At 39.5% G+C, this 11,073-nt stretch overlaps 1 protein-coding gene across 1 annotated transcript in view; it reads right to left on the minus strand.

Annotated features, from left to right (window-relative positions):
• RASA1 (RAS p21 protein activator 1) overlaps positions 1–9,863 on the minus strand; it is a 55,428-nt gene extending 45,565 nt beyond the window's left edge. Inside the window, exons 1-2 of the mRNA XM_070743062.1 lie at positions 9,385–9,863; positions 428–580 (exon numbers count right to left, since the gene is read on the minus strand). Of these exons, the coding sequence (XP_070599163.1) occupies positions 428–580; positions 9,385–9,818 (587 nt within the window). The 5' untranslated portion in view covers positions 9,819–9,863. The remainder of the gene's footprint in view (positions 1–427; positions 581–9,384) is intronic.
• Between the last annotated feature and the right edge of the window lie 1,210 nt (positions 9,864–11,073).

The following is an 11,073-nucleotide window of genomic DNA, read 5'->3' on the forward strand; positions in this document are numbered from 1 at the left end:
ATGGTTATTAGAGAAATAAATCTCATCTTACCACAATATTTTACAAATGAAAATGTTTTAATGCGCGCTACAACTTCATCTTCTAGACCCAGTAATGAACAGAGGAACGATGATTAAATGAATAAAAAATGGGGAGGAATTAAAAATAAGAATAAGAGAGAGAGAGAGAGTAGAAGTGGCCAATTCCCTATTAAATGTAATGTATAAGCAGTGGGCGAGCGCATGTGTTGTTCCACTTGTATGAGTGGCAAGTGTGCACAAGCACATGCTCCTACCACTCACACAGAATCATCCCCTTTCCCCCTCCACCCGCTGGTTTGCCAAGCAGGAAAGCATGCAGACAGCTGCCTTAAAAGACCTGCTTCTCATATTTTTTAGGAGTTTATGGGAGCACAATTATCAATTTCAAAAACAAACATTCACTCACCGAAAGTGATTAACAATATTGGTTTTGCTCAGAAATGAAAGTACAAATGATCCAGGCCGTCGGTCACTCTCTCGAATAAGGTAACTTCCAGGTTTCCCCGCCTGTCGAAGACGTTCTTCTGCAATTGTTCTGTCAAGTTTTCCATGATACCATCTGCAAGCCAAAGCACAAAGGCATGATATAGTCAATCCATTTAGCCGAGCATCAGGACTTGAAAATCCTGAATAAAATCTCCTACATACATTTTTCTTAGAGGCTAATGTAAGTAAATGAAAAATTTACTTCTAATGTAATAATCTAATACTTACTTTTGCAGAAATCTAAAAGTAACAATTATGTAGTTGTTTCATGTTTTTAAATTAAAATCATTTTATTTTAAAATAGGCATTAGAACTTCAGTGGTACTTATTCCTGCAAAAAATGAATGAATGAATGAATTTATTTAAAAAGATAAATTTATAAATTTATTTTTTATAGTGTCCCATCTCACTTTTAAGTGGCTCTAGCTAGATTAAAATAAAATAAATAAAAATACTGAATATGTTGCAGGAAACAAAAGTAAAGATAGATAACAGCCAGGCATCACCTAACCATGTGATGGCGAACCTATGGCACTGTGCTACAAGTGGCATGTCTGAGAGCATGCGAGCTGTTGCCCTATGTCAGCTCCAGTGTGCATGTACGCACTGGCCAACTGATTTTTGGCCTTCCAGAGGGCTGGGGGCATCTCCAGGCTTCAGAAAACCCTCAGGAACCTTGGGAAGGTGAAAACCATCTCCCCTGCCCTCCAAAAGGCTGAAAATCAGCTGGATTCCAGTTTTTTGCCATCCACAGGTTTTGGAGGCTTTGGTCAGCCCTGCGTGTAGGCACTGGGGGGATCATGGGGGATTGTGCACGCATGAGCAGGGGGAGGGCATTGCATTATGGATATGGGCACATGAACATGCAATATCATGTGTACACGCACCCTTTTGGCAACTGAGAGGAAAAAAGTTCACCATCACTGACCTAACCTATCACCCATACAATCGAAACATGGGCTCTCTCAGAGTCCCTTGCTTGAACACAAAGCCAATTTTTCAAAGCCTTATGCAAGGCCAAAGACTACAGTGCCAATCTAACTTCAGGGGAAGTGATATTTCAAATGGGAGGTACATAGAGAAAATGTTCTCCTTCTTGGCCCCACCAGCTATGTCATTATTCAGAGCATGCCCTTCCTGCTAGATTGGATAAGATGGTTAGAAACAGTTGGGGAGAGACGCTTCTTCAACTAACCTGGTCCTATGCCATGAATGCTATAAACATAAATTTCCTTCCTTGCAAGAATGCAATGAATTACAACATTGTGCCCCTATCAGATAATCAGAATAAAATTCCATTCTGTAAGTTATACATTCGGCAGGTCTAAAATGTTCACATAGTGCCGTGATGGGAAACCTAATGGCATGTGTGCCGGAAGTGGCACACAGAGCTATCTCTCTGGGCATGCTAGCTGTCATCTGTTGTTCTTCCAGGTTCCGGCAGACATATGTGTGCTGGCCAGCTGGTCTTCACGCATGCATGTGTGCCAGACACCAGAAGAGAAGGTGACTGGTGCGCATATGCATGCCGGAAGCTGAGCTTCTTGGTGCGCACATACATGCCAGGGAACTGCTCTTCCAATTTACAGCGCCCCCACGCATGTGCACCAGAGAGTTACTCTTCCAGTTCATGGCGCTGTCCCACGCACCACGCTCCCATTTTGGCACTTGGTGCCAAAAAGGTTTGCCAACACTGACATAGAATATGTTAGTGAAAGTATTTCTGTTGATCTTTTTCCAAACTTGTACTTAATTTTTATACATAAACCACACAGTCTTCATTGATTCCACATCTGATCCCAATTTAAATTCTACATCAGTTTAGCCACTACATGCATCTGATGAAGAGATCTGTAACTCAAAAAAAAAATCATTGCCTTTTAATCAATTGGATATTTATTTATTATTTAGATTTGTATGCCGCCCCTCTCCGCGAACGCTGAAAAGATGCTAGCAAAACCCTATATGTTAAACCAGGCCTATCAAACTGGTGGCCCATGGGTCGGATGTGTCACATGTAGGTCACAGTCACCCCAGCTCCACCCCAGGCAAAAACATCATGATACATCACATGACACAATCAAGTTTAACACCCATGCCTTAAACTAACATAGGTTCCAACTGCCTGAATACCTATTATCATACCTAACTTCATATATAAAACAACTGTATCCAAAAATGTTTGTGTTATTTAAGTTTCCCAGATTTTTAAAGCTCCAAATCAACATTATATTTATGATGCATACTAAATATTCCATCATGCCTATTATTCTGGGATGCTATTTGCCATAGTTAGAACTACCAAGTCTCTCTCTGTCTCATTAACATATATCACTCACCCACCTAAATATATTATTTTCTCACACTGCTCTGCAAACTCATTGCTTCAAAAAAGTGTGATGTGATTGCACTGAGATAAATCCTGCAGTTTAATATTTATTAATTCTTGTATGATTTCTCCCAGTACAACTATAAAACAAATCATTACATCTGTGATCCAGTTCGGTACAATGTGTAGAATACAATAGAGCAATTCAGAGTATAGTAATATTTAAGAAGAATGTCTTTAACTCATCCTGCTTCCAATTCAAAATCTTCCTCAATTCTGTCTCATACATGCTAACAGGAAACACAGTCCACAAAAAAAATGTTAGTGTACAGTAGGACAGTGTACAGTATGGCAGTGTACAGTTTTGTCTTTTTAATGAAGTAATACCATTTGCTACTTGTTCATGTTCACTTTGATAAGGAAAAGCTTGGAAGTACTGATCAACAGGTTTCTGAATCAGGTGATCCTTGAATCAATTTCCTTGATCACAACCTTTTAGGAAGATGCAAGAATCCTTAAGGCTACAGTAGGCAGAAGACATAAAGGTGATGCATACTATCCTATTTATAAAATATCACTGTAATCACTCCAAACTCTTGCTACTGATTTTTATTCCAATTTGTCATCTTAATTTGTATCACTTGACTAATTTCCACTTAAATCTTATTTATGCAACTTGCAATTCCTTTCTTTTTCTCTTCTACCTATCATTTTATACAATATTACAATTGTTCATTAAAAATTTGCTTTAGTTAATGAGCCCTTTTTTGTTGCTCAATTATTAAATGTATGATTTTTTTTTCTTTTTAATGTATAATTCAAAAAAAAATGTACTATTGTATCGCACCACCTTGTCTTTTACATCTGGGAATAGAAAATTAGCCTGTAAAAATTACTCTTTTTTTTTCTTTTAGTCAGCTGTCAGCCCTTACTATGGGGATGAAATTGCAAAGAAATGTTTTTTCTTTATCATTAATACATAAAGAGGTTTGAATGGTTAACATTTGCAGCAACTTTAAATTAATGATCTATGTGAGTTAAGGAAACTGTAATGTGTAGAAACCTAAAAAAGATTCTACACTTAAACTCAAGGTTTGCATCTAGTCAAATTATGGGTACTTGATTATGGGCATATAGGTGGGATGTTCAGAGTACCCTGGAATTTCACATTTTGTATTGAAGCAGCGGGATAGACCTATGGCAGTTTGACTTTGTTTGTGGAAAGCTGGGGGAAGGTCACAAATAGAGATACACTTAATAAGACTACAGCTTGCAACAAAGTTGTAATCATGAGCCAAGCACCTAAGTACCCCATTCATGTCCACATTACAGTGGGGATGCTGGGACAGCCACAGTCTTATGTACTGGTCTTAGGCTTCCCTCTTTCAGTAACATAATTTTGAATATTCTCTGAACAAGTGATTATAACTCAAGGACTACCTATAGATCCTCTTAATAAAGTCTTTATTATTCATTTATTTTACAATAATTAAGCATTACATCAGTCTTCTGACTCTGGTCAATATATAAAATAATTAAGAAAATATTTAAATGAAATGCATAAATATAAAGAATACTAGCCAGCCTGTTCAAAATATTAATCTTGGCAATATATACATATGCTTATACAGTATAATTGTTGACCCAGTCCCTGGAGATTGTCACATAAAGACCTGAATGAATACCTCCAAACTGGACTGAATTTCATTTATGTGGAGCAAATAATTCCACAGAAATATATTTGATAGTGAAAGGAATTTTATTCCCCTTCAGTGATAATTGGCAAGACTGAGAGACCCTCTGGACTAAACTCTCGACCCATTAGAAGGTGGTAGCTTCAGCTAGGACGGTTTTTGCACAGCTATGTCTTGCTTGCCAATTCTGGCCATTTTTTAATTAGAAAACCCTGTTCAATCACTTGTGACTCAGTAACCTCCTGTTTAGATTGCTGAAATATACTGTACATGGGGTATCCTTAGGAAGCATAGGTAAAGTTAGCATAAGTTCCGAAAGTATAGTTAGTACAAAATGCAACAGTCCAAGTAACCAGGTATTTTGGTCACTGTTACATTTCTTACGGAGATACAGTCTTTTTCTCATATTTGCAGACAACAGTTAAGATGCGGTTATTCCATCAGGCTAAGGAGAAAGGTGTGCTGTGATTGAAGATGTGAATTCAGCAGACACTTATATATACAGTGGTACCTTTACTTAAAAACTTAAATCATTCCATGACCAGGTTCTTAAGTAGAAAAGTTTGTAAGTAGAAGCAATTTTTCCCATAGGAATCAATGTAAAAGCAAATAATCCATGCAAATCCATTAGGAAAGAAATAACAGCTCGGAATTTGGGGGGAAGGAGAATAAAGAAGAGGAGGACAGTCACTGCGGAAGGAAGAAGGTGAGGTGAGGGGAATCAAAAATATCCAAAACTTTAAGTCTTAAAAAAAAAAAGAGGGACTCTGAGGCAGCGAGGAGTGGCACACGCTACCCATACAGCCGGCGCGAGACTGCCTCCCATAAACTGCGCCAGTAAGAGAAACCCAGGGGGAATGGCAGGAAACTGGCCAGGCCTTCATCCTGCTCTGAAATTTCCTTGGAAATTTTTACGGGCTTGGGTTCTTAAGAAAATGGTTCTTAAGAAGAGGCAATTTTTTTTAAAATACCTGGTTCTTATCTAGAAAAGTTCTTAAGTATAGGCGTTCTTAGGTAGTAGTACCACTGTATTGTATACTCTCTGGTTTGTATTATTTGATAACTATGGTAATTTTATCAGTGGCCTTAGTTGCTATTTTGTGAAAGCTTGACTTGGTGATGTTTGGGAACTATAGGGAAGGGTATGAATCTCAAGTTTAGTTTTGATACAGTATTTATAATTGTGTGGAAATTAATTTTTTTTTGTCATGCTTACATTATGATACAGATACAGGTAGTCTTTGACTTACAACCAATCATTTAGTGATTCTTCAAAGTTCAACTCATTACTGTTTTTCACACTCACAACTATAATAGCATCTCTGTGGTCATTTTATTTAAAATTTGGGTGCTTGGCATCCACGTTTTAAAGTGATATGCAAAATGTAACTTTTTATTAAATTTCAAGACAAGTTCAATTAAAATTTTCTAGTGGGAATCTTTTTTTATATAATGGTGTTCATAATTACTAATTTTCCCTTTTAAAAATAAATATTAAATTAATTTCACCTACAACTCTACTTATCAAAAAGATAAGAAAAAACAAAAAACATTTGCATTTAATTTCATAGATGATTTAATAATTTTTATAAAAGTTTTCAGTTTAAAAAGATGGTGGGTGATATTCATTTATTGTTTTCATGTTCATATTAATTTCAATATTCTATTAATTTCCGGTCTTTTTATGGGATATTTATGTCTTACCGTTTTATACTTAAGCAAGCAATAAAATATAGAAAAAGTTTACATAGAACAGTATGTCATTGAAGCTGATATATAAAATAGCTCTTTTCAAAATTTTACTTCAAATGTATTTTTCAGATTACACAGTAACTACAATAGTTAATAAAACTTAGCAAACAGTTTAATAATTTTATAGTGATTCTATATTGACGTAAAAGTCAAGGCCTTCTGAGTTTGTATATGCAAGTATACTGTACAGGCAATCCTTCCTTACAACCACAACTGAGTCCAAAATTTATGTTGCTAAATGAGACATTTGTTAAGTGAGCTTTATCCCATTTTACAACCTTTCTTGCCAGAGTTGTTAATTGAATCACTGCAGTCCTTAAATTACTAGCTTATTTTTTAAAGTTAATCTGGCTTCCCCATTGACTTTGCTTGTTAGAAGGTCACAAAAAAAGTGATCACATGATCCCAGGACACTACAAAGGTCATAAATATGAATCCGTTTTGCCAAGCATCTGAATTTTGATCACATGTCCATGGGGATGCTGCAGTGGTCATAAATATGAGAAACGGTCATGTCACTTTTTTCAATGATGTTGTAATTTTGAACGGTGAATGATTGTAAGTCAAAGACTACCTGTATAGCCGCATATGCAATGGAAACAGAGGGAAAAGTATCTATTGCAACTGACACCAACTGGGTGGTGGCGATGGAAGAGACACACAATTTCCCCCTTTTTCATTAGCATGCAATTTCCAGGGTTAGAATATTTTAGGGATTTGTCTAGGCAACGTATGAATTTTCAATTTCCCAATCCTCCATATCACAGTACCAGACTTGTCAACAATAGTGCAGAAAGACTCTGTGAGCAGACGTCCCACAATGGCTGCAAAGAAGTAAAGATCTGCAGGTGTACAGTATCTGGATCTAGTATGGACACTTTCTATTCCTACTGGCAGCTCCTCTTTCCCTTAATTTAGAAAAAGAGGCATCGATTAAGGAAATTAAAAAGCAGTGGTTACATATCCTATTGCCACCCCCTAACTGTTAAAAGGTACTTTCCTATGCTAACCCAAGTAACATGCAAGTCCAGAAAAAGGAACTTTTCCTTTAATGAACACCTGTACACCTTTTTCAGATCAAAATACTGCTCACCTTTACTGCAACTGTATCTAACAGCTCCAGATATATTAACTTAACACTTTTATAGCTATCCTGTTAATAAAGCAGCTGCACACATTTAATTTTTTTTTTTTTAAATTATCAATGAATTTATATAGTTACCCCTCACCAAACTTGACACTGTGGTGGTATACAAAATAGCATAAAGTTAACTTTTCATCTAAGGGAGTAGTTGGGTACACAGATTATCTATTAATAATAATTTCTTAAACTTCCATGCGGATTGATTCAATAATTCATGGAAGCCACCCAACTCTCAACAATCAAAATGACTGTCTTAAATCAATAAAAGATAAAGGCATTATCCCTAAATGTCCATTTAATCTATTTTCAGCGAATTAGCAATGACACTGTTCAAATGTCAGAAAATATCTCATTTTTGTAAATTCATATCATATGCATAATATAAACTTAATGTAACATAATGTAAATGCTTCTCTTGAAGTATTTGGATGCAGAAGATTTGTCCTTTATTTTTCAAGGATAAATCTTTTTAGGAATAGTATTTTTATAAAAATGATTATAAGGCTACTACTGGAAACTGACAATACATGGATTCAAAATAGTTATAATTTGTCACCAATACATTTGTCTCTTTTTAGGAAAGGAGCACAGATTGGATATATCCATATCTTCCAGAATGGCGCTAAATCATTTTACTTTTGCATCTATTCTAGGTTTATTATGGCATTAGTTATGATCATCCTAAATAAAACATCTGTTTTATGTTACAATAGTTTTTACCATAGAAATAGTATTCAGGGTTCAAAAATCATTTTAGCAAATGAGGCTATAGAGCAACTATGTGCCACTTCAATAAATTCAATTGCTAATAAATAAATTATTTTATCTAATTTTGTGCAATATCCTGCTCATAAAAGGACAACTCTTTAGAAATAAAAAGCCACTGGATTATGCAGTAGCTGCAATGGATGAGATGAAGCATATTTTGCCCCATTGGAAAAGCTAAACTACTTCCCATTGTTTTTTATACACACAGCAGAAAGCTGGTTTAAAGCTTTGCAGTTTTAAGTACCTAAAGCTTCTCAGTCCCCACTTGAACCTGTTCTGATGTCAGGATCAACATCTCTGCCACTTTCAAAGTTAATCCATTAAGAGAATGTATACCATTATTTCTTTCATTCATTAGAAAATATCTATTTTTTTAAAAAAAAAACATTTTCTGTCTAAACTCAACAGTGACACTTTTAATGTCAGAGACAAGTTTATCAGGTGCAAAGAGTGATATTCTGTATTTATTTATATTAGATATTTCAGAGAGATGTTACTACCATTTTTGCTATTTTAGAAACATAGAAACATAGAAGATTGAGGGCAGAAAAAGACCTCATGGTCCATCTAGTCTACCCTTATACTATTTCCTGTATTTTATCTTAGGATGGATATATGTTTATCCCAGGCATGTTTAAATTCAGTTACTGTGGATTTACCAACCACATCTGCTGGATTTTGTATCTTACAAGAAAAGCTTGGCATACAAAAGTGTTGTGTTACACCATGGCAGCACAGCAAACCTTTATATGCAGAAAATGCTATAGTTAAAAAGATAAGCAAGTCTCATATAGTATTTTTGGTTTCAGTCATGGATTCCCTTAAACGAAAATACTGAGGGCTGTAAAAGCTTTCGGGAAACGCCCACTTCGGGAAGCTTTGAGGCAAAAAGCGAAGGAAAAATGTCATATTTTTATTAATTTTCAAGCGAAGGGACGGAGGGGAAAGACTTAATTGTCAGGTTTTCAGTTTTTCCAGGCAAGCAGGCAGTTGACTAAGCAGCTTCCAACGGGATGCGGGGAGAGAAAGAGGAGGCGCAAAAGAAACTTTCAGGACTTGCTGGGAGTTTTGACACACACAACACATTTCCACCGGGTGCGGTGCTAGAAACCGAGACTTTGGGGAAGGATCCTCGTTCGGAATCCTTAGTCTTGGATGAGGTCGGTGGGGGGGATGTGGGGCATACTCACTGGTTCGTGGGGGGCGCGTTCAGCGGGATGGCCACCTCCTCTTCTTCGTACTCGGGCCCGTCGAGAGAGTCGCCTTCATCCACGGTGCTGAGTCCCCCGGCCGGAAGCGGCGGCTGCGGAGGCGGCGGCAGAGGAGGGAAGCTACCGGCAGCATTGACGGCGGGGCCAGTGCCGCCGCCGCCGCTCTCGGAAAACGGTAGCGTCGCGGCTAGCGGCCCCTTGGACATCTCCGCCGCAGGGGCAGGCCTGGAGCCCACCGCGAGCGCGCCCGAGGCGGGAGAAGCGTTCAGGCCGGAGCCTCCTAGAAGAACCGCCGCCGCGGTCTTGGTGCTCCCGCTGCGGGGGGCTGCGTTGGCGGGCGGGCAGTGTCCCCCCGCTTCTCCGGCCGCTCCCGAGCTGCCCTCTTCGCCGCTAGCCTCGGCCGCCGCCATCATGCTGCTCCGGCTCCTCCCACCCCTTCCCCGCCTTGAATGGGACAGCCCGCGGCCGGGAGGAGGCGGCCGAGAGGCACACGGGGAGAGAGAGAGAGAGCAAGCGCTGTTCTCCGCCTTCGCCTCTCAGCAGGGAAGGGAGGGAATCGGTGGACCTGTGCTGGCAGAGGCGCGGAATGGGAACAATGGGAGAGCCGCCCGGTAGGCAAGGTCTCAAGTCAGTTCCTGAGGTAGGGGGGCGTGACATTCCGCCTCTGGCACCGAAGGCGGCGGCGGCGGCTCTCCGTCAACCATCCTCCCTGCTTGGACTCAAGTGGGCTGCTGTTTGAGGCGGCAGCGCCCCTAGTCTTCCCACTTGCCGTTCCTCCACACATACACACACACACCCCTCCGACTTTCTCCACGGCGCATGCGCGTCCTTTTGGCCGCCACTGTTTGCCCTGAGGAAAAAGCGCGGAAAGAACTTCTTCGGGGCAGTTGTCGGCCCAAGCTGGGCTTTCGGAGCGGGCAAGAGGCGCCCGTGACCCGGTTGGGAAAAGAAAGACGCGATCAGGGAGTGCCTCGCTTCCCGGCGGTCAGAGCTCGGAAAATAGTAGTGCAGAGGAAGCAGCGCAGTCTGCCAGTGTAATCGGATTGCGGAGACAGGTTTAAGAGTTCGTGGGTTTATAAAGGCTTTCTTGGCTGCCTGCAATTTGGTAGTTCGAACCTCACCAGGCTCAAGGGCGACTCAGCCCCCCCAGCCTTCCGAGGTGGGTTAAAATGAGGAGCCAGATTGGGGGGCAATATGCTGACTCCACAAACCTCTTAGGGAGTAAAGTACTGTGCAGCTGTACATAAGTGTAAGTGGTATTACTATTTCTGAGGGGTGCAAAAAGGTTTCTCGCCCATGAAAATCTCTGCCGCATTTTAAAGGGGTCTGATTTTTTCTTTAATGGGACTGTCACATTTGACTTTGTAGTTAAAGTGAGGCAAAGAAAAAGGATATCTCCCCCCCCCCCATGGGTATCCTGGTATAGATGTCTTTCTTAACTTTGGCAACTTGAGGTCCACATGCCTTGAAAGTTGCCAAGGTTGAGAAACACTGATAAAGATGAATTGGTGGATGTGGTAATGGTTTTTGCCTCTGATTCATAGAATTCAAGCTAGTTAAATGTGATAACATCCCTCAAGGTTGTGGGTTAATGTTTTTTTTGTTTGCTGCAATTTACAAATAAGATTATTGCTAGCTTTGGTCCTTTCAGCCCAAGTTTCTTGGATG

Source organism: Erythrolamprus reginae, chromosome 2 (genome assembly GCF_031021105.1).
Source record: "Erythrolamprus reginae isolate rEryReg1 chromosome 2, rEryReg1.hap1, whole genome shotgun sequence".
Lineage (NCBI taxonomy): Eukaryota > Metazoa > Chordata > Lepidosauria > Squamata > Dipsadidae > Erythrolamprus > Erythrolamprus reginae.